Raw genomic sequence first — 25077 nt, 5'->3', positions numbered from 1 at the left:
TCTAAGGAGGTTTCGTCTTCTAAAAAAGCAATTTTGGTCAACTCCAAACCACAGATAGGAATGTACAAAAGTTCTAAAAGGAATAATACTGCTATGACTAAAGCTGCTTTAAGAATGGTTTACAAAACATGTATAAACTGACCATACACTGTGTAATATATTTCCTGATCTGGAGGAGCAGTTGAAAATTCTATGGAAAAATAGTGGAGGGTGAAATTTGTGACTGGTTCAGCTGCAAGAATTTTTTTTTTTTAAATAATAAAAACTAATTAAAAGCATTATTTAAATATCCATTTTTTTCTTACCATTTAATGCCACAAAAGAATCTGAAAAAGAAAAAGAAAGAAAATGTTACTTCTGCTACTTCTATACAATGTATAGTCTATGAAATCTAACACCTTCCTTATAGTCCACCTATTACTGTGACTTTTACCGCATCGGCTCAACACTATAAATACCCTCTCCATTTCCCCTTCTGCAAACATAGAGGTTCCTTTTCATGTTGGAGTCACAATGCTAGAATTCTTTCAGCTTGTTAATGCAAAGTGTCTTTGCTATTATTGTTGCAGGTAATGTTGACTCTGGGAATTTAGAAGGCTTATTTCACCCAAAGTAAACACAGGGTTGATTCTTTGCTTACTTTGGCAGTCGCCTAGGCCGTCTGTATTGCCATGCTCTACGTCTTGCTCAAATGACACTCTGTAAAGAAGGGGAAAAAAATAAAAGAAATACAAGATTAGGAACCCCCGCACATAGGCTACATACAGCTGGTGTTAAAACATCAAAGCTTCATGCGCACAGTTTGGATAAAAAAAACACAAGTTGAAAAAAAAGCAAAAGTATCAAGATGCATTGAGACACGGTGACCTTGACTGTATTCCATTGAAAATAAATGTAAGACACACTCCAGGCTATTATTTATGTGGCATCTGTTCTATTTGTCAAGTACAAAATAACCTAAGTTTGATGTCCTGCAAGAGAAGCATATTTTTGCCTGTTCTGTCATTTTTGAGTCTCAAAAGTAAACAAAGCCATTAAAGTTGGTTAACATGACAATTCTACAAGCATGCAGCCCAGTAGTGAGTAGATGTATAGTCCACGGTCTCTACACACCATGCAAATCAAGTTCTTGTTTGGAACACATCTCAAATGTCTATTTTAATGGGAAAATCATGTTGGCCATAATTTTATACTTAACTACCTACAATACTATTTTAAATGGTTACGCCATTCCCAGACATCATTCTTATCCCCTATCCAAAGGATAGAAGATAAAATGTCTGATCCTGGGGGTCCTGGCGATGGGACCCCCCCCAGTCTCTGTGCAGCACCCAGCATTCCAAACAGTATGTATAGAAAGCTGGGTTCCCTCGGCGGAAGACATGACATCATGACACGCCCCCTCAATTGTTGCCAGGTGTGTGTGACAGAGAGGAGTGGTCTACGACCCAGGGGCTTAAAGGGGTACTCCACTGGAAAACATTTTTTTTTTTTTAATCAACTGATGCCAGAAAGTTAAACAGATTCGTAAATTACTTCTATTTAAAAATCTTAATCCTTCCAGTACTTATCAGCTGCTGTATTCTCCACATGAAGTTCTTTTCTTTTTGAATTTCCTTTCTGTCTTACCACAGTGCTCTCGCTGACACCTCTGTCCATGTCAGGAACTGTCCAGAGCAGGATAGGTTTGCTATGGGAATTTGCTCCTACTCTGGACAGTTCCTAAAATGGACAGAGGTGTCAGCAGAGAACACTGTGGTCAGAAAGAAAGGAAATTCAAAAAGAAAAGTACTTTCTGCGGAGTATACACTACAACTACTACAACTTTGACCCTTTCTACATGGACAGTGTATGTGGTCAGTTAGAAAGCAACTAATAGTTGCTTTCTTTTATATATATATATATATATATATATACACATATATATATATATATATATATATATATATATATACACACACACACATATATATATATATATATATATATATATATTTTTTTTTTTTTTATTATTTATTTATTTTTAATTGAAATTACCCTTTTAAGTACCGTACATTACAAATAATACAATCCAACATTCCAACCTACACCTAATGGGTAGGTTGGAATGTTGGATTGTATTATTTGTAATGTACTTAAAGGAAAATTTCAATAAAATATATATAGAAAAAAAAGAAAAAAAAGAAAGTAACTATTAGTTCAGCACAGAAAACTGAAATGTGTTCATCCCGTAAATGTGGTCCATGCGTATTATAAGAGGGATGAGGTAATTTAGCTGCCATCTAAACAACTTTTGATGGTAACTTTGTTACACACTTTTCCTTTACGTTAACTATAGTTCACAGTTTGGTTTTATAGAGCTATGGCTTGGTTTTATATCCTTTTTAAACTAAAATTTTACTAGGTCTTATTGTTGGCTTGAACCCAATTCATCACAGGTCTGGTAATTAAAGATTACAGACTGCTATAAATATCATTGCTGGATTATACTCCTTCACCGACCGGGATCAGTATTCAATATTGTGCATTCTCTGCACTAAATATACAAATGAGGTTGTATAGAAACAAAAACACCAAATAACAAAACCTCAATTCCTATAAGTAACAGGCTAAAACTTAAACTTTATTATGTAAGGTAAAATAATAATGCAAACATTACAAAAATCACCTCCAAAAAACTATGTGCACACTACCATAACCACAGTTATGTAGTAGTAGTGGTTGTTTGGTGGGAGGGGAAACGCTGATAGAGATGTAACTGTAGAGCTGATAATACCCCTGAGATGTTGTTGCTTCAAAAATTAAGAAATGTATGGAAGCAGTAAAATGGGGGGAAGTGCACTCTAGTTCTAAACCTTCCTTCCCAGCTGTCCTTGCCTTTTGAGGGACCCACCTCCTTAACAGGGTGGCCTCTACCATGAAGATGTTCCCTCTCCTGATATAAAGTAAGGGAGAAAACAAACAAAAAGGGTGGAGATACACAGAGAGCTTATAGATAGTGTCACTTAGTCCCACAGTCACAACACCACTGAGGAAGTTGCAGACGGGCAACCGAATGCATGGGGTTCAGGGGGGCACCTGCATGTTTATCCTCCATCTGTAGTCCCTAGCCCTCCTCTCTCAGTCTGAATAAGGTTGTATGTATGATTATTGTTGTTTTCATAGGCTTAACATCATTGGTATTTGTGAGCTGAGTTAGGATTTATCTATGGCTTTGCACTTTATATCCACTGTAATCTTGATTAGGGCTATGAGATTGCATTGATTACTATTGACTGTGCAGGTGTCCCGGGAGTGGTTTCCCCCTCTTTGTTAGGAGGTCCCCCCTGTTGTGTAGTGGCCTTTGGGTCTTTTAAATGGTTTTAAATGTTTTTGTCTGCTTTAAATCATGTGTTACTAAACAATACAACCGTCTTTTACTGTATTTGAACAGTGGGTGTGCGCTTTTTTGATATATGATCTTTTCTTCTGTGGTCTAGTTGTGTGCTCTGTTTATTATGGTCAGATATTTTGGTCACACGTTCCAATGCGTTTCCCCCGTCCAATCAATCGTGGGTTCATCAGGGAACAAACAGACCAATAAATGCAAAATCATGTCTTATCTACGTGACCATACAAAACCGATAAACATAATTAAAATGATGTTTAAAAAATTTTAAAACATAGGGCTAAACTGCCTAAATGGTATCTCTTATACCCAGTGTATATGATAATACCCAGAACAGTCAAAACTGTATAAGTAGCACTAATGGAATAATACAACGACAACCAGTATCTCAAAAGCCATATCTCAAAGCAAAGGGTATAATGAGATTCATATACGTAGATAAGTATGTGGTTTTCGTATGTATGATGGCACTACTGTTAAATCATCCCCAAGTACCACAACTATGCATAAAACAGAACAATATAGTAAATGCACACAGATAAAAACCTTGGTTACTGCAAAGACAACAAAAAGGTCCAGGTGTGTAATGGCACACACATTGGATATACAGTACTTATCAGAAACACCAATCCACACCAGCGATCAGTAGAGGGTCCCCAAGTATCCCATAGTCCTGATGGTAGACTGATGAAAGGGAGCAGCGCTGACACTGTGCCACCAGTGTGACAGGACTAAGTGACATTATCTATAAGCTCTCTGTGTATCTCCACCCTTTTTATTGTTTTCTCCCCTCACTTTTTATCTAGAGAGGGAACATCATCTTGGTGGTTGAGGCCACCCTGTTAAGGAGGTGGGTCCCTCAAAAGGCAGGGACAGCTGGGAAGGGAGGCTTAGTACTAGAGTACACTTTCCCCCCATTTCACTGCTTCCATACATTTGTTAATCTTTGAAGCAACAACATCTCAGGGGTATTATCAGCTCTACAGTTACATCTCTATCAGCATTTCCCCTCCCAGGAAACAACCACTACTACCACCATCATTTACAAATGTCCCTGTCCCATCACCTAGTGGCTCATGTCTTTTATCAATTATTGTGGTTATTAGAGATGAGAGAATTTTAGAAAAATTTGATTTGGCTGATTCGCCGAATTAAAAAAATAAAAATCGATTTGATCCGAATAAATTCTTGGCAAAATTTTATTAGTAATATATTTTAAGAATGTGTTTAATAAAGTGTGTGTGTTTCACTTTTTTTCTAATTTTTTTAAAACATTTTTTAGGTAGTACTACTACTCCCAGCATGGAACAGACTGTTCCATGATGGGAGTAGTAGTACCTGTGCTAATAGCCAGATCGCCCGGGTGTCACTCCTGAAACCTGATGTGATAGTCCTGTATAATGTACTAAATAATATGGTCCCCTGCACTGCCGTATACAGTATATACACATGATTGGCCAGATGGTTCCAGTCAATCACAGCTCTCTGCGGGAAATATGAATAATAGGTATTTATACGGTATATACTCATACTACAGTGGGACCAGAGAAAAGCGTCCGGCAGCTTGCATCTGTACAGGATGATCGCATCGGGTGTCAGAAGTGACACTCACTGCGATCTGTCTATTAATGCAGGTACTACAGCTCCCAGCATGGAGCAGAGTGTGCTTCATGTTGGGAGCAGTAGTACCTGCGGCGGTCGTCCTATCTATTGCAGAGATGTGAGCGCAGGAGAAAGCCGCTTGCATCTATACATTATACAGGATGATCGCAGGGGTGTTGCTAATGAAGAAATTTGTTATTTAGAATCAAGTCGAAGTTCGGATTCAGTCCGAATCAAAATTTTTATGAAATTCGGAACAAATTCGACTTCGTCAGATTCGATTCGCTCATCGCTAGTGGTTATGGTAGTGTGCACACAGTTGTTTGTAGGTGACTTTTTGTAATTTTTGCATTATTATTTTACCTTACATAATAAAGGTTAAGTTTTAGCCCATTATTGATAGGAATTAAGGTTTTGTTATTCGGTGATTTTGTTTCTGGATTATTTATAGCAATAACAATTCTGTTACGACCTCAGACATAGTGTCATCGGAAATGTAGATCGGGAGACAACGATTGATGTAAGTAGTGACTATCTCTGTACAGCATTGCAGAACATATAATAAACATGAAATAAGTTTCATAAAGCAATGTTGTTTTATTGTTAATTAAAAAAAAGTTTCTCTATTTTATGAGTGGTATTTATATAATTAGATATGTAACCTAGTAACACAAAGTGGGTCCAAAAATCCCTCCCATTTTTAACAAGATGTCTTAAATCTTATTTTTATGAATTCTCATTCTTAACACCATTAAAAGGATAAGGCTTGAGTGTTGTAAAAAAAAAAAAATGCTATAGCGGTTAGGACAGAACAGCATGTGTCACCCAAACAACTCCTTACACAATAATCATATTGTGTCTATGCAGTAAGCTTCATCCTGTCAACTGTGGCTTGGAATGCCGCTCAGATTTCCTTATATTTTTAGAAAGTTACTCCATACGTTAGTCAGATGTGAGCTCTTTAACCAGAAGCTTTTGCCTCTAATTCAGCTTTGTTAATGAAAACAATATGGAACTTACATATTGTGGCTAAAGTGGCTTCTTATTTTTGTTTCCAGTAAACAAACTCGACTTGTATGCAACATTTCTTGTGATGGAGGTTGTGACTTACTACAACTATAAGCATCCAAATAAACCAAGCCCAAAATAAGGATTTACCTATGGAAGTCATTAAGCTTTCAGCAGCTTATGATGTAATAGACTGCAGTTATTAGAAGTATTCACATCTGCTTTCAATTTACGATGTTCTTACCATACTTTCTTAGATAAATCTAACACCACAGCATCTACGGCCTCTTGAAGTGCACATCAACATGTTATGCTAACCATTCATATTACCAAACTGGTAATACCAACAATATCTACTCTTAATGGAATAACTAAATGTGATCACACAGATGTTAAAATGCTGCCTGCCAATGACTATGACCTGTGGTGATCATGGTCAATGGTCAGCTTAGTTGAGCAGACCCCAGAGGATCCAGACATTTGGAAAATTTGAGAGCGTGTGTGGCCAAATGAATCAATCACACCATTCTCTGGAGGATAAGTTTTAATGGCAACAATATAGGGGAGGTATTGAATCATCTCCAATAACAACCAGACCCTCTACTGTGTCAGACACTAAACAAGATCCTTTACTGTAAATCCCCCATTGAGCCCAACAAAGCCCCTGTGTTGATATAGATATGCAAAAAGGAATTAAAATTGTTTTCTTTGCTTTAATTTTCAATTGCATATTCTTGCAGGGGCTTTGAGCAGCTCCATGAATTGAAAAGTCCTATTATATTTTTTCATAATTACAGCTAGCTGGCATGGAGGCACCTGCACGCCAAGGACAACTTAGTCTTGTTACAGAATTTGCACTGCTAAAATTCTTAGGCAAATCCTTATTTTGCGGAATGGAAACATTGTGTCATTGTGTCAGGCTGGCTGTACATTACACATTCTGTTTTTTTTTTCTTAATTATAATTACCACTGTTTCACAGCAGTCAGACCTACAAGACAAAGTCAATTGCTTATCCAATTAAAACATTCGCTGACATAATCTCCGGAATAGTTATATCTTGTGATTTGTGTCAACTTACTTAGTACCAGGTGACAGCTGTGAACATGTTCCCGCATCTCGCAACCAAACACAGTATGGGTCTCTGGAAGCAATACAAGTCCTAAGGGATAAAGAGAAAAGAATGAGGATTTCAACTCAGTTTAACCCAAACAATGACAAAAAGAAAACTTTGTCTACTCCAGGACCTTCAGCAAAATAATGTACAATACCTGGCAAAAATTATGGAATCACCACACTTTATAGCAAATACACAAACTCCACCTTAGACACAAAACAAGAGCTGGCTTAGTGAAACATACAGCAAACAAAGTAAGTCATTTTTTGTTAACAGCATTTGTTTTTCCTGATTAAGTATGGAATCACTCAGGAAAAAATGCTCAAGAGAAAAAAATTGCCTTAACAAGTCTTAAAAATTAAAATGAGTCTGCAGTTATAGGGAAATGCTTACAGACAAGACCAAATGAAAGACATGGCCCCAACAAGAAAGTCAATTACAACAATAAGAAATAATTATAAAATGTCTTCATAATGGTAATCCAATGCAGAGTGTGACAAAAGATAATAGTTGTTCCCAGTCAGTGCAAGTATAAACAAAATGGTACGACCAGGAAAAGAATCAAACAGGTAGACTAAGAAAGACGTTAAAGGGGTATTCCAGGCAAAAACATTTTATCCCCTATCCAAAGGATAGGGGATAAGATGTTTGATCGCGGGGGGCCCGCTGCTGAGACCCCCTGCGATCTCCATGCAGCACCCGCATTCTATGAGCGTGCTGAATCTCCAGTTTCGGAAACCTCCAGGTTTCCGGGACTGGGGACGTGACGTCACACCACGCACCCTCCATTCATGTCTATGGGAGGGGGCGTGACGGCCGTCACGCCCCCTCTCATAGACATGAATGGAGGGGACTTGGCGTGACGTCACATCCCACGTCCCGGAGGTTTCCGAAACTGGAGATTCAGCCCCCGCATAATATGTGGGTGCTGCAGGGAGATCGCGGGGGGTCTCAGCAGCGGGCCTCCCGCGATCAAACATCTTATTCCCTTTCCTTTGGATAGGTGATACATTTTTTTTGCCTGGAATACCCCTTTAAAGGGTCAGGATAGAAAACTAAAAGCATACAGGTAGCCCAAGAAAGACGTCAAAGTTTCAGAAGGATAGAAAACTAGTAAAAAAAAATAGCCAGAAAAGAAGCCAGAAAAATAGAAAGTGCACAAAAGAAATGGTTTAGAACATGAATAGAGAGGTACATTTATTTAGTAATACTGTGTAATTCTTAGGGATTTACAAATAGAAAATCCAAATAAAATATAGCAGTAACACCTAGAAGAAAACAAAATTATAGTTTGTTAAAAGAGAAAAGTCATGGTGCACAGATGTGATTTGCTGGAGCAGTAACATGGATATACTGTACTGGCACGTTATCTCTGAAGCCAAGTATATAAAGCCAAGTGAGAAGGAATGGTGTGGCATCACTCGCGCAGCAGGGGATCTATCATGTAAGTAATGCTTCTTATCTTATCTTTTGCCATTTTCTCAGTTTTATTTTGAAAAAAATGTATTTGTTCGAGGTATGTTTCACAAAACCAGACTGTTCGGCAAATAAACATTGATTTGTGTCCTATCTGGGATTTCTGTATTTGCTATGAATTATAGAAAGGGGAAAGAACATCGTGTGGTTATTCCATGTTTACTAGAGTTGTAAATTCTCCCATATGCATGAAAGAAACACATACTTTTTACACTTCATATGACGGTCACATCTTGCAAGAGGCACCCAGATGACACAGGTAGAAAATGAAACATATAGGACATTGTTCTGCTTGTCAAGCTGCATTCCAATAATCCTCTTGTCCTCGGTTCCTTCATAGTTACACCTATAAAGAGACAGGAGTAGATTAGTTGTGTTAGAGTTGTGTATTTTTGTAATAAATAAATATATATTAATTTTTTTTAATTTATTTACTTATTTTTTATTTAAATGGATACTCCGGTGAAAAACTTTATTTATTTATTTATTTTAAATGAACTGGTGCCAGAAAGTTCAACAGATTTGTAAATTACTTCTATTAAAAACATCTTAATCTTTCCAGTACTTATTGGCTGCTGAATACTACAGAGGAAATTCTTTTCTTTTTGGAACACAGAGCTCTCTGCTGACATCACAAGCACAGTGCTCTCTGCTGACATCTCTGTCCATTTAAAAAATTGTCCAGAGTAGGAGAAAATCCCCATAGCAAACATATGCTGCTCTGGACAGTTCCTAAAATGGACAGCGATGTCAGCAGAGAGCTCTATGTTCAAAAAAGAAAATAATTTCCTCTGTAGAATTCCTAATAAGCTAATAAGTACTGGAAGGATTAAGATTGTTTAATAGAAGTAATTTACAAATCTGTTTAACTCTCATACAAAGAATAGAGTCTGGAGATGTTTAGTGTGTCCGTGTCCATGGGGCTTGCTGTAAAGCATCTCTCTAAATGTTGTTAAAAACAGATCAGGCAAGATAACTGCCCCCATAATAATATACTATAAAAAAAAACATTAAAAACAAAGCCTACACAAACTTTAAGCTTGGTGTAGAAGCTGGCCATGTGCAAGATTTTGCCAATCAGAGGTTAAGTGTTACACAATTTTTGCAGCATGTTAAAAAAAAAAATCACCATTTTTAGGGGGGGTTACCATAAAATATATTTACAGTATATTCATAGGGTACACTGTAAAAGTCCAATACATAGATCTATAAGGAGAACAAAGACAGATTATTTTACTACCCAAGGGCCCTAACAGAAGTGGCAAACTGTCTTAGATCAGTGTGTCCCAACCAGGGTATGCAGGAAGCTGTACTTTTGCAACAGCTGGAGGCACCCTGGTTGTAAAACATTAGCTTAGAGAAATGGATGCAACTTGGACAAAAAGCACCTGTCTAAAATCCCTCAACTTTAATGACTTGTTCAATGAACTGGACAGAAATGTAATATATGTTTAGTATAAATAATACAATTTGGCAATATTTTTTTATGTTCTAAAAGATGGCATTAAAAATTAGATAAAAAAGGTTGCTACAAACACATATCAAGTATAAACATTTTATTCTTGGGATATCCAAGGAAGCAATAAGATTCACACATCACCCACATATCATGTATTAAGAGGCGGCTGTTGAAAGGTTTTCTCCCACATGATAGGGATAACAGATGAATTGCCTACATTCCTACACCACATGCAGAACATAGGGTATAGCAGCACCGAAATAAGCTTGCATGCTCATATATATATATATATATATATATATATATATATATATATATATTGCCCTTAGATATCAATGACTGTGACTTACAGATATAGGATAGATACAGCTATTAGGACTAACACCAAAAAGGGAACCAGTATATACTCGCCAACACCATAATATATATATATATATATATATATATATATATATATATATATATATATATATATATATATATATATACACACACACGAAAATCTTTATTGAAAACATTTTCACTAAAGTCTTCTCTATTAGGATTGAAACCTCTATAGGTTTTCACCCTATAGACAATATAAACATGCATTTGCATCAGTTTTTTCCTTTCTAACAGCGCTCCACTATCATAGTGCAAATAAGTAAAACATATATAAAAGAAAACAAAGAATGAGAAGAATACATACTTTTCTGGATTGTACACGTTCATCTCCTCCAAGAATAGAGAGTCGCTAAGGAAGCCACTATACCCAGTCCTTGCTAAAAACTTGAGTACAACCCCTCTCTCTGATCCCAGAAACACCACTGTGTGATTTTGGTACGGCCCCGCTGCAGAGTCAACTGCAATTTTTGTCAGACGATACCTGGAAAATATTGTTAGAAATGTCATGATTAGCAGGGATACTGTTTATTTATTTATGTATTTCTTATACTAGAACTTCAAAAACAATGTTCCTAAACTAGTAGAATTGAAGTTTAAAGGGGTACTCCAGTGGAAAACTTGTTTTTTAAATTAACTGGTGCCAGAAAGTTAAACAGATTTGTAAATCTTCTATTAAAAAAATCTTAATCCTTCCAGTACTTATTAGCTGCTGAATACTACATAAGAAATTATTTTCTTTTTGGAACACAGAGCTCTCTGCTGACATCATGACCACAGTGCTCTCTGTTGACATGTCTGTCCTTTTTAGGAACTGTCCAGAGCAGCATATGTTTGCTATTGGAATTTTCTCCTACTCTGGACAGTTCTTAAAATGGACATATATGTCAGCAGAGAGCACTGTGGTCATGATGTCAGCAGAGAGCACTGTGTTCCACAAAGAAAATAATTTCCTCTGTAGTTTTCAGCAGCTAATAAGTACTGGAAGGATTAAGATTTTTTTAATGGAAGTAATTTACAAATCTTTTTAACTTTCTTCCACCAGTTGATAAAAAAAAAAAAAAAAAAAAAGGTTTCCACCGGAGTACCCCTTTAAAATACCTGTTAATTCCTACGAACGTAGCAGAGCTGAATTGTAAACCATTTGTTCTCCTCATCTCAATCCCTGAGTGAAAATAAATCAAGGTCCCTTTCTATGCGAGTGTTAAACTATTTTAGAGCATTGTATATGTAAACCCATGGATACACATCCCGGCCATGGTGTCACTGTTTTTTTGTGCAGCTGTTTCACGAGTCTTGAAGGATTTATAGGAAACAGTGAATTAATTAAAATAATCTGGAAATCTCATCAAGAGACAGAGGGTAATGGCACAACAAGTAAATTGGCCAATATGCTAGTGTGATATTGAACGTTTCCTCCCCACCACCATCAAATCTCATGAGGCAAACTAATAACCAAGGACCTCCTGATCTCTATCTTCACCGACATCTGGTTTTAGCACAGCTGAAATGACATTTCATATCTTAAAAGCAGCCCTGGGACGATTGTGGCATCTGCCCTGAGATCTCATCACTTTATGTTGGAGAAACGCCAAGAACAGCAGATATGTTTACAGACCTTCAAAGTACCTGAAACGCATTTCCTAACATTAGTACATACACTGTGCTTTAGTGAAAGACACCAGAAACTGCTTACCTAACCATAGTCCGCAGGAACAATGGCTTGTTTACTATAGAGGGAACTGCCTCATCCATAAGGGGATGCGTTTTAATGAAATTAAGAGTGTCATCTGGCAGGTCGTTGGACGTGGCATATCTTTCTGTTGTCGCAGAGCCAGCACAGCAGCCTGGCCTGGAATAGGAAATGGAAAAAATAGGACACAAAGCACAAAATAAAGTATCACACAAACTCTGGTTTCCCGAGTCCGACCTCAACGAGTTGTTTACTAAACAAAGCAAATTACGCCTTAACCAAACGGAGCCGAAAGCTTCCATAAACAAGGCTGTAATTAAATCTGCTGGCTTCAAGGCCCATATAAAACGAAGAGAAGCAATTATTCTCTCCAGGTGACATATACTAATGTGGTCAAGTACTGACAGATCGCTTATTATCATATATTCCACAAACAGCCAATTAGACTTTAATTAGAAGAAAATGTCAAAAGAGACATTTTTATTGTTTTGTTTTATGGTTAAAGTAACAAACAATGTCTCCGCCTTTTTTAAAATAAAAGATACAGAACTTTTGATGGCCAAATTCTGCATTTCATATATTTCTCATTATTTATCCCCATTTTGTAGCAAACTTTGGCTAAACACCAACTAGTATGATGAACAGTGTTTAATGACTTTCCTATGTTATAATCATTTTCAGAATTTGAGACATGTAATTAAAGTGTAAAGTAAACCTATACTTTATTTTTCAGAAAGCTACACAAGCATCAATAGATGTCTTCCTTTGTAGCAGGGCATACCATGCAAGTAAAAGTAATTTGATAAAAATGTTCCTAGACTACAAAAAATTAAAGGGCCCATTCAGTTTGGGCAGTCACTTTAGTAAGACAGAGCCACTAAATGTCCCTACTATATAGCTTCACATGTCACTTATTTAACCGAGTATTGCGACATTGTATTTAGTCTATCACCCCCAAATAAATAACTTACTAATATAGTGTTATCACTACTGTCTTCAGCATGTTTTTGCATTTCACCCCTGACAGTTGTTTAGTCCTTTCATTGTCAGGGAGGTGTTGTCTCCAGCTCCCTGACTCCTCCCTCTCCCCCAAGACAATGCATAATCCTCTGCTGTCTCTGCTGTCTTGGCTGGATCTTATTTCAGAGCTCTTGCTGTTTGGGCAGTTCTTTAAAATATTTAAGGGCTTATCTGGCCCCACAAAATACTTGGATACCCACTTACCCTGACATTGAGTTGCCCAATACTAGCTGAACAGCACTTCTGCTTTTGTCTCAACGAGCAAGAAGTGCCCCTCAGCAAATTGCTGACCAAGGTGGGGCAGGTGAATATAAGTTTGTTACTTTTTTTTTTACCAGCCGGAGCCTATGGACAAACTTTTGTGGGGCCAGACAACCGCTTTAGGACCAGCCCACTAAAGATGGTATGAACTCGCATTGGTATTGGTGCCCTGTAGGGCTGACAATTTAACTTCTTAACAAAGACACATAGAACTATATCATAAAGCAACATTGTAAACTGCTTTTCTTTATCCAATAAGTAGAAAATACCAATAAAGGAATTGAGAGGCTTTACCTGGGCTTAGGAACACGTTCATCGGGAACTGGGGTCCAAGTGGAATCTGGTGACTTCTGCTCCTTGAATCTCCCAGTAAACACGCTGGCAATGTCAGCCATGTCGTAAGCGCAGACAGCAGATCCTGGGATGCTGCAATGTGACATTTCCCAGAATTTGTTACTCATTTCACAGTTATGCATACAATTTGTGCCTGAAACACATAGTACATAGAGGCCTTACTGTCATGGGAAGCTTAGCTCTGAACTCATGACCCTTATCTATTAACAACTGAGGGCAATCCCATGCAAAATAGACAAATGCAGCGCCAGCCGAGTTCCTGTTAGCAGTCTTTTTTTCTCTTAATGGTGTCTAAAAAAAGACCTAATTACAGGGAACTTAGAAAGAAAGACATCTCCTGAGAAAACATCTCTACCATGGGGTTTGCACAGCAGGTAATGGGCTGCTAGAATTATGGCCTATTATTTTGACGTCTTGGCCTGTAGACATTATCAACACATTTCTAGCATTAATTCACAAAAAAATCCTACTGTGCCACTGAAACCAATCAAGTCCTGCAGTGAATGCTCCCTAATACTAAAGCGTCCAATTAAGACTTGATCACAATGACATCATTGAGCATTTGTGTTTCCCAAGACTTCGGCTGAAAAAAATATAGGCCAGTGTATAGGCCATCTTTTTCAGAGAGAATGATACTTTTAAAAAGACTTCAATAGCTGTTGTACGCAACAGCTTGAAAACTACAGTTTGCATCAATAACTTGTCTCTGATTACACCATGAAGCATGTTGTGCCTCTGTGACACTACAAACTGTTTGTTACTGCTGTTTGTATGTATGCATTTGTAATTATTCTTTAGTGCTTCAGACTTTTTACTTCCTCACCTTTGCTTACGGTAGGTCAAGGGCAACATACTGGATCCCTTTTGTGGAGTTCCCTATTCAGTAAACAAGGCTGCAAAGAGAGGCAGACGCTCTACAATAGTGGATCATGGAAATCTCCATTAGCATATTTAATATTGACGTTTTGGATAGAACCAGGGGGAAAGGACCAACAGTGGGCTTAAATGAGTTTTCTTATGTCATTAAGTTATCCCCTATCCACAGGATAGAGGATAACAAGCAAATCAATGGAGGTACGACCACTGTCACCCCTGGACGATCTCAATAATGGGGATATAACTGTCCCCAGAATAAATGGGGTGGACTGCCTCTGTGGGGCCACCACTCCTTTCTCTTTGGCACCAAACATTTTCAAGCTCAGCGCTAAAAAAATGTTTGCAGCCCCAGAGACAATGAATATAGCATGGTCTGCAAAGGCACGGTCTAAATCATTCTGAGGACAATTATGTTTTTGTTCTTGGAATCGGGGAGGCTTCCAGTTGGTGGGATCCTACCAATGTGCTTGTTATACACAGGCAGGAAGAAACATATCACTCAGGCTGCACATGCAGAACCAAGTTGCCAAGACCTGTCCCATTACTTTCTAGCCAGGGCCAAGTAGCATTTTTAAACTATGACTGCTTTTAAACGCCAGAGTGCACTAGAGTAAATTATAGTGTCCTGACATTGTGGTGCCCGCAACCTGATGACATGTTCCATTTAAATATTGCTGCCCTTGTTCTTCTTTAACCATAATCTTAAAAAAACAGCCATTATGGAGGAAAAATTCAGAAGCTTAAAACAGCAGGCATTTTACCTGTTGTACGGTGTTGAGAATGTAGCAAGCACAACGTCGCGGCCATTAATATGGATGACATCAGTAACAGCTTGCAGTATGTTGAAGTAGAAATGGGAATCACCAGGAACAGAGCAATTCAATCGAGCTTTAAGGAATGAAGTCCACTGTTTCTCGAGCACCCTCTGAGATCCTCCCATGTCATTCTTGCAGACCTGGGCAACTCTTGGAAACACCACCTACAGAGCAAAATAATATTTCAGCAACAGTGTCAGAAAATGCCAGGACGGGTAATAGGATACAACAGCTATATAATCCTCTGGAGAAAAAAATAGCCACCAAAGGGAAAATTCAGTACTAGAACCATGTGTTGTAAAAGATAAGAATGTGCCATTTAAAGCAGTGCAATAAATCCCCTAAAAGATCAGATGTCTGCAATATATAAATTAATTTCTAGAAAGACTGCTTAGCTTTCCATTTCCACAGACAAAAGCACATTCTGCTTGTACAGAGCAGATTACTCAGAAAGCCGAATGCTTCTCCAAATCTCTACCCTCTAGAATGTTTAGATCTTCGGTGGCTTTTTTTTTCTCCATAACCCCAACAAATCTTTCTTCTTAGGCATTCAGCCTCTGCTGCCTCATTCTGTTTTAATAAGCGGAGTCTCTCAATGACATTTCAATCACTGAAGTCATCCGAATAGTATTATGTTTTGGTTTAATTAAAGATTATGCAGAATTAGCATTTGCGCTTATGAATTTAGAAGCTTGTTTTACTAATCGTTTCAAGCACTACATATTCCCCACAATGTGTGTCAGATGATCTATACAAATGTGCTGGTGTAGCGGTCTTCACTCTTTACATACTAACCCAACAAAAGCTGACTCAAGGCAATCTCTATTTTGACATTTTGGTTTTCTGTTTCATTTTTTGTTGTTGACTATTTGCATTGTTTGAGATCCTGGCTTAAAACATATAAGTTTAAAGAGGTACTCCGCCCTTAGACATCTTATCCCCTATACAAAGGTTAGGGGATCAGATGTCTGATGATGGGGGTCCCGTGATCTCCCTGCTGCACCCGATATTCGTTTAGAGCGGCGAGTGCAGTGCTGGAGGCTCATGACGTCACGACTACGCCCCTCAATGAAAGTCTATGGGAGGGGGCGTCACGCACGTCATGAGCCTCCGGCCCCGCATCGCCAGTCATTCAAAGTTCGCTTCGTGCACCGGATGACTGGGGTGCCGCAGCCTAGATCTCTTTGGATAGGTGATAAGATGTCTGGGGGCGGAGTAATCCTTTAAGTATGTTCACAGGGGAAATTTACTTAATTATATTATTATGGTTTGGTTTCACACAGGAGAGACTTATAATTGTTTAACTACTTCCCTTGCAGGAAAAAAGGATAGCTTGATGCCCCTTTACGTGAGAGCCCTATTAAAAAGGATGAGTATCGGCTGAATAGGCCAATAGTACCATATTAACTAGGCCCATTGATCACCTGACGATCATGTAAACACTTCCCTGTTTGTTGGTTGATCACACTGTTTTGGCAGGACAAAAAATCCTTGTTCATCTGCTGCACATCGCCCTGTGTGATAGGGGATGTGCCAGCAACCAATGATGAAAGTGAAGGTGCTGAACAAACTTTCCAGTGATTGTTCATGTGGCCCTGCCTGCATAATAGTTGAGCTTGTAAAAGCTCATTAAACAAATGGCAATCTAAAAGATTGGTGCTCGTATAGGTAGCCGTGCCGGCCTGTCTAAAGGAGCCCAAAGTCAGCATTGCAATCCCTGTAGATAGTGAGACCGCTATACAATTTCATATCACCTACAAGTACAGAAAGTAAGTACAAGGTGGACCTTCTGACTGTTGGGGACTTATACATCTTAAGTTAAACATTTAATTTCCATCAATACATTCTCAATTCTATGTTTTTTTGTAACGAGATTGACACAAATGAATAAACATTTGATAAACAAAGAATACAAATATTTTGACATTTTAAATATAATAATAAATAATAATAATAGCAATAATAACAACAACATGGTTTACATGTTTCTAAGCTTTCTTGAATAACTAGTGCAAAATATGAACTAATACTGCTGAGAACGGTAGTTCCGTACACAGTACCAACTTCAACAAGAGGGTCATAACTCTCATGGTAAGAGGCTCTAGGCTCTTCACCCTGCTGGGGGGTTGATGTGTTCTGGTCATACTATAAACTTAACTAACTGGAAAATGAATGCATGCACTGAAGCGACACACTTCTGATTTTGACACATCCATACGGCTTTAAACAAAAAGACAGTCTCCAGAACTTAAGACTAGAAAGTCATCCCAGATATCACATTTGCATCTGACATCATACCCTAAAAAAGCAAGTTTATTTTATGACTTTTTTTTTTTTTTTTTTTTAACGTCTGACTTTCAGTTTATTTCCAGCCCCTTCTTTGTTTGATGTCAGCACATGCTGAAAAGAAATACAGGCTGATATCTTAATGCACTGTAGACTGGAAATGTGAAATGACAAGAGATCAAATTCTCCTGCTCCTGCTGGTCAGTGTTCCTTAGTTATATAGTCTCGTCCCAAACAGCTCTTAAATAGAAATAACTCTGAATTTTCTTCGACTGTCTGCTGTATAATACCGAGCCCATCAAAATTATTTTATTGTAAATTTATTTTAAATTTTAAAGAGCATTTAAACTATAGCAGAATGTCAGCTAGTCAGCAGGTTATAATCTTCATTTGTACATTGTATAAAACGTATAATGGACAAGCAGAGGAGCACCACTAGCAGAACTCTGGGCATTTCCCGGTTACTAAAAAACTCAAACTGAAAAGCTTTTTTACTTGAATTTTGCATATCATCAGTGCTGTAGTTAAAGGGGTACTCTGTCACCCCAGCATTCGGAACATTTTGTTCTGAACGTTTGGAGCGAGCAGCGGGGGTCGTGATGCCATGGTCATGCCCCTCATGATGTCATACCATGCCCCCTCAATGCAAGTCTATGAGAGGGGGCGTGGTGGCTGCCACGCCCCTCACATAAACTTGCATTGAGGGGGCGTGGTATGACATTACGAGGGGCATGGCCATGATGTCACGACCCCCACCGCTGCCACCCAGCATTCTACATGAACACTGGGTGCTGCACAGAGATCGTGGAGTTCCCAGCTGCAGGACCGCCACGATCAGACATCTTTTCATTTAGCCTTTGGATAGGGGATAAGATGTCTAGGGGCAGAGTACCCCTTTAATACAGGTGGACTGTAACCACATATCCCAGTAGATGTAAGTAACCAGCCAAAGGAGATTTACATTGAAGTCAATTTGTAAAAAAGGATTACTATCGGTCAGTTCCTTGTGAAACTGGTCAGTGGACATTGTTAATACTAGTGTTCACAGAGACTTTCAGGAATAAAACTATATTGAGTAGATACATTTCTGGATTCCAGAGCCAAATCCCATTAAATAAAGCTGGAGTCAGTCTTTCTTCAGGCTGAAATGGCTAATAAAATAAACAATTGGACCCCTCATCTATAGCAGCGCTGTACAATCGATTGGTTACCTGTCCCCATTGGGGGCAGACCTCAGCACTGCAGGCTAATGGTGCTAACCACTTACCAAAGATGGTAAGCTCTTGTGAAAAGGGACCTCACTCCTAATATTTAAATTGTTCATTTGTCTGTTATAGTGTTATGTCCAAATTCATCTGTATACATGTTGGCGCTGTATAAAATTTGTGATTATTATTAGATTGAGTTCACCTGAAAATGTTGATATTATAGGCTTTAGGACTAGTTTATGGTATAAATTTCTCTGTTATACTAAAGATTTCTCTATTTATATAGTCTTCAAAATGTAAAAAAAAAATTATATATATGTATATAAGGAAACACTGTGAGATCTATGTAAGTAGCGTATCATGACCTCAATTCACATAAGAAATATTAAACTACTTCAGGTACTGTAAGGTCTGGATATCACAGGGTTAGCTAAATGATACAGATTTGATTTATAAATTATTCGATTAAGTCGCTGTCTTGAAAGTTAAAAAGATCCAGTGTAAATCGCCCTCTATATTACCATAATGGAATTTCTATACCACATGTAGATGCTATTATTTGCAAAGAACTGTAGTTTACCCACATATCTGTTCCTAGCCCTGCCGTACTCCAATACATGGGGCTGTATCTCCCTCAAGCAGTAATATCCTACATAAGAGAACTGCACTTGAAAGACATTATAAAGTTACAAGATCTGCAATGCAATCTTCCCAAAAGGTGGCCTTGTCATGGTGATTAATGGTTCTCATTGCAAGGCCTCTTATTGCTGGGATGACTTAAGAGCAGTTGCACAGGTAATTTACGTCCATTTCTTGCCCTACCTTTCCCATGCTGTTGTATTCCACTGCAATTTCGCGATAGAAAAAGTATATAAGGTCCCCATAATCTACAGCGTGTACGAAGTATGGCTCTGCAAACAGAAGAGGAGGATATAAGATGGGGAATGTAGATCACAAAATGTCATATTCAAAAATGGTCAGAAAGAATAAAAGTTAACTACCCAGGGCTTGAACTTATTGTTGGGAAAAGGATAACATGAGTAAAAACATGGCATTGGTTGAAAGATTATATCTGTATAGTAACATTGTACAATATGGTAACAGATACTATGTGCCCCTAACAAATGAAAGGAAGTACACTGTCTGTACAATTTTTGGGTTTTTTTTATGGCAAGAATACAATTGTATTTTAAGGCCCCCCATACACATTTATGGAAGTCGGACAAAGCTGCCTTTATGTGTGATGCCAGCTGGCCATCTAATGCAGGCATAGGCAACCTTCAGTACTGCAGATTTTGGCAGTGAGGGAATCTTGGGAGATGTGGTCCAAAACATTTGCACTGCCGAAGGTTGCCTATTACTTAATGTGTATGGAGACCTTCCTAGTCTTCGCCAACAGATTATCTGATTATCTTAGGCATGTTGTATATAAACTGCCCATCCCTTTTGGTTTTGAAGAAATAAACCTCTGCCAGAGCTGTCTACCAGCAGCTTACCCCTCCTATGTTCGGCCATGCCAAACATTTATGTGTTTGTTAATATCAGGTAAGATAGCTGGTTGGCTGATAGCTATTGAAGGTATATGGGCACTTTTAGTGTCTGCATTAAGCCCATAATACCTGGACCTCATGTGGTTCTACTAAAAAGAATGTAAAGCACTATAAAGTTTAATGATAATCCAATTTCAATTTAGTAGAAGTGTGAGGGTCCACATGTTGCAGCCATTACACAAAAACAGTCATATTATGCCAGGGTGGAACCAACCCTATAAAGATTCCAAGTGTCCTACAAAATCGGTTTAATTATTCTGAGTTCTATTTTATGCAAATGTATTATGGTAGGAAGAAATGCTCTTTACAGTTACCCAGAGATTGGCCACATTAAATGTAGGATTCCCTCAGACTGCAAACTATTGCATTGTTACATGTCAGTAGATTAGCATTTTGCAGTTTGTTGCTATAGGGCATCCAGAATTTTGAGTGGAAGTTTGATTTCAATTTTTCCATATTTCACAACTTACTAGTATGTAAAGCTTATTTACCTTTCAGCCATTTGGAATCATATTTGACTGTCCGCAAAGTCGGGCTGTCTCCCAGACTCCGATATATGACAGCGTCAATTGCAAGGAAGTCGGTCACCGTCGCAGAATAAAGTTTACCATCTTGAAAAGAAAAGATGAATTTAAATAGTTATGCCATAGACTGAATTATCTGATATAACAATTATCCATCTTATTATAGTAAAATGACAAATAAATCAATAGACAAATTATCTGTTGATAAAGGTTGTTTTTTTGTGTAGAGTTTAGAGTGTACGTTTATATACAGTAATTGTAAATACATTTTCAAATGATCTTGTATATCTATATATTGGTTCTACAGCGATTCATATAAATGGTGAAACTATACATGGAAATGTGTATGAAATGCTTAGAAACATTGAAAGGCTGCCAAGAACATGACCCAAAGATGCTACTATGAAAGTAAGGTCCTCCTTATAAAATAGAATAATACAGTTCTCTTGGTTATATGTTACTGTGTAACTGATGACATGATTTTAAGGGTATTTAATCATTTTGTGTTTGTGTGCTGTATATGTTTACTGACTACATTAGACACATTGGGGAAGATTTATCAAAGGATTTAGACTGGTTTTTCCTGTCTAAATTTGTCGCACACAAAGTCGCAGTCTAAATATGTGCGACTTTTCTGCGACTTTTGCTGTACAGGATTTTTAGAACATGATGCATGCAAGTCTATTTTAGCCGGAAATGCATTGGAAAATGCATTGGTGCTGAATTTATCAAGTGCGACTTTTGTGCGACAAGTCGCATCTGCCCAAAGTACGCTGAAATGTCAGACCATGTTGGAGCAGGTCTAAATGCAGTTTAAGCTGTAGACCCTGAAGTCTGAGCACAGAATTTATCAAGGGCTGTGAGACCTTTGATAAATTAGGAACACAATAGACAGGAGACTACCACATACGCTGGTCTATAAGCATACCCAGAAGAGACTAGATTAGTAAATGTCCCCCATTGATTTAGGGTCCTATTAGATGGTTTCACATGTGCTGTAAATGACCATCTTGTATATTGCTGCTTGTTTACTGAGCCTATTACAAAGCTAGACCATTGTGCCGATTCTTTACTGTCACCATTTGTCGGCCCCACATCCCCTATTCCATGGGAAAATGTGTGAGACTTTCAGCATATCCCTGGCCCTTGCTCAGCAGCTCCTATGGTTTGTCTATATTTTTTCATTGAGAGGACCAATTCCCATAAAAAAAAAATGCAATTTTACGTTGTCATCTCTAAAAGGTTTCACTGTAGGAGAAGTTGGTTTGTCAAATGAACCATAATAGCTGGCAAACCACAAACCATTGTAAGCGTTTTTTCAATAGATTTGTGTTTTTGCCAACTTGCCCATCTCTGATCCTGGGTAGGCTTAGGTCAAAAGTGGACACCATGCAACCAGGAATGAATACCGCCAAGTGGGCCATACACCTCTAGAAAGTGCAGGTGCCAGACATCCTTGTGCTTTGCAGGATATCTTTTTATACAGTGTTTGCTGAGAACCAGACATTACTGAGCAACTCATTGGACTTCAACAGTGACTGCCAACTGTATGTATACAGTCTTTCCAAGCCAAGAAGGTTCTGTTACGGAAATGGAAAAGCCTCGAACACAATTCCAGGTATGAACTGTGGTGTGAAGGTATCCAGAGGACTATGACCAACATCTCCCAACCAGTTTTTTCCTCTAATATCACTAATAACTGGTGCAGACTCAATGTTATAGTGTCTCCTCTGAGCTCAAATACATTACAATGAATACTCAAAAGTCATCTGTACTGAGCTAATGGACTAAATCCTCATATTAGCCAGGCTCCAATTTAAATTATACATGCTCATGAGTGCACATAAAGTTTTACATTACGTTTGCTTGTTTATGGAAGATTATAGGGTTGAAGTATTAGGAAAAAATGTATAGCTTCTCGTAGAACTAATGAGTGCTAGGCTTCCTATGGATTTGTGTCTATTGGATGATTGTTTCCAGAGGAGTACAGGATAAAGCAGATCCCTGTTCAAGCTGGCAATAATCAGAATACACCCCGACAAGCGTAATATTCCAGATTTCCACTGCTAATTTCAATTTAAAGCCAAGTATTATGTTTCATTTCACTCATACATGTCTTATGCTTTTTATATTACATAAAGTAGTTTTATAGGACTCAGTGGTGGGAGGCGGATGAAGTAAACAAAGACAAATAAGGTCCGCATATTTCTGTTTGGTTACTGCTGCTTAGTATGCTGAAGCTTACTCTATCTGACACAGCAATTGCTATGTTCCAAAAAAAGCAGAAAAAAAATACAAGGGAACAGTTTCGGAAAGTTTAATGTAATCACAAATCCGTTCCCGCTAACTGCTAATTCTTTGCATGTGAGGTTTGATATAAATCACCGGCTCCCGATCCTGCTGTCATAGCTCTAGGTAAAGCCGTTTAGAACGTGCCTTAAGTTAAAGAAGTCGATTTTTATAATAGGTCCATATTTTTTGAGTTTTAGCTAGAAGAATGGAATGTAGATGTGAAATCAATGCTGAGTTATTAACAGGATTTCTAGATGAATGTTCAATGATTATAGCAATATGTTGTATTTCTCTCATTTGCAAAATACTTTAGTAGTGGGGATAAAGCAATACACCCATATTTGTTCTTCAGTCTGAATGTAACCTTAGGGTGGCAAAGCAACATTGGGGGGAGATTTATCAAAACTTGTGCAGAGTAAAAGTTGGCCAGTTGCCTATAGGAACCAATCAGATTGCTTCTTTCATTTTTCAGAGGCCTTGGTAAAAATAAAAGAAGCAATCTGATTGGTTGCTATTGGCAACTGGTAAACTTTTCCTATGCACAGGTTTTGATAAATCTCCCCCTATTACTTTGCAATATTTACTGTTTTGTGCCTATTACGGACAAAAACGTGCACATAAAATATGTCCGTAAATTCTTTCGTTTTTTGGGCGATCTGTTTCCACTTTGCATTTGGTAATATATTACCTTAATTAACACCTTCTCATTTCAGCATTTTTATTTTAGTCTGGTCTTTTACTCTCCATGTAGTCCAGACAAATTTTCTCATACATTTACCATTCTTCAATATACTGTATTTAATTTGGATTTCTGGTTCTTATATTGTAAAGTGTACCTGTCGTCAACTAAAACTTTTGATATATTTGTAATATACATTGATTAAAAACGGTGTATATTTTTGGGTGAAAAAATGCTGTCTCTGCAGCTATTGTCTGTGTGTCTCTATGATGAGTCTAAATACAGGAAGTGAGGGTAGGACAAGCAGGGCTCTGTGCAGGCTCTTGACTTGTCAATCATCCTTATGTGTGAACCAGGAGCATGTTATAAAGCCTCAGTGCACACTGCCCTGCTTTTTTTTTTTTTTTTTACTGCACAGAGCCCTGCTTGTCCTCAGTGCACAGAGCCCTGCTTGTCCTCAGTGCACAGAGCCCTGCTTGTCCTCAGTGCACAGAGCCCTGCTTGTCCTCAGTGCACAGAGCCCTGCTTGTCCTCACTGCACAGAGCCCTGCTTGTCCTCACTGCACAGAGCCCTGCTTGTCCACCCACACTTCCTGTATTTGGACTCCTCAGAGACACACAGGCAATAGCTTCAGGGATAAATATATACATATTTTTTAACCAATGTATATTACAAATATATATAATGGTATTATCTACATTATATAAAAAGTTTTTGTTGACGACCAGTACACATTAATGATCTGAAAATCTCAAAATTGTCTACCATGTTAAAATGTATTTATTCAAAGGTACTTTTATTTAAATATATTGTCACGATGCCGGCTGGCAGGTAGTGGACCCTCTGTGCCAGAGAGGGATTGGCGTGGACCGTGCTAGTGGACCGGTTCTAAGCCACTACTGGTTTTCACCAGAGCCCGCCGCAAAGCGGGATGGTCTTGCTGCGGCGGTAGTGACCAGGTCGTATCCACTAGCAACGGCTCACCTCTCTGGCTGCTGAAGATAGGCGCGGTACAAGGGAGTAGGCAGAAGCAAGGTCGGACGTAGCAGAAGGTCGGGGCAGGCAGCAAGGATCGTAGTCAGGGGCAA

General features: G+C 38.3%; 1 protein-coding gene across 6 annotated transcripts in view; it reads right to left on the bottom strand.

The window, feature by feature from the left end:
- Positions 1 to 25077, bottom strand: part of SEMA6A (semaphorin 6A) — a 227075-nt gene that overhangs the window by 87771 nt on the left and 114227 nt on the right. For 3 of the 6 annotated variants that reach the window (XM_056537400.1, XM_056537396.1, XM_056537397.1), the window contains exons 8-18: positions 20985 to 21104; positions 19766 to 19854; positions 15396 to 15613; positions 13699 to 13830; positions 12127 to 12282; positions 10738 to 10914; positions 8796 to 8936; positions 7079 to 7159; positions 641 to 699; positions 306 to 326; positions 143 to 190 (exon numbers count right to left, since the gene is read on the bottom strand). In XM_056537400.1, coding sequence (XP_056393375.1) covers positions 143 to 190; positions 306 to 326; positions 641 to 699; positions 7079 to 7159; positions 8796 to 8936; positions 10738 to 10914; positions 12127 to 12282; positions 13699 to 13830; positions 15396 to 15613; positions 19766 to 19854; positions 20985 to 21104 — 1242 coding nt within the window. The remainder of the gene's footprint in view (positions 1 to 142; positions 191 to 305; positions 327 to 640; positions 700 to 7078; positions 7160 to 8795; positions 8937 to 10737; positions 10915 to 12126; positions 12283 to 13698; positions 13831 to 15395; positions 15614 to 19765; positions 19855 to 20984; positions 21105 to 25077) is intronic. The other 3 variants (XM_056537401.1, XM_056537398.1, XM_056537399.1) reach the window with 1 other exon arrangement.

The sequence above is a fragment of the Hyla sarda genome, chromosome 1 (genome assembly GCF_029499605.1).
Source record: "Hyla sarda isolate aHylSar1 chromosome 1, aHylSar1.hap1, whole genome shotgun sequence".
In the NCBI taxonomy this organism is placed as follows: domain Eukaryota; kingdom Metazoa; phylum Chordata; class Amphibia; order Anura; family Hylidae; genus Hyla; species Hyla sarda.
The sequence above is the reverse complement of the archived record's forward strand: the minus strand, read 5'-3'. Positions and strand labels throughout refer to the sequence as shown.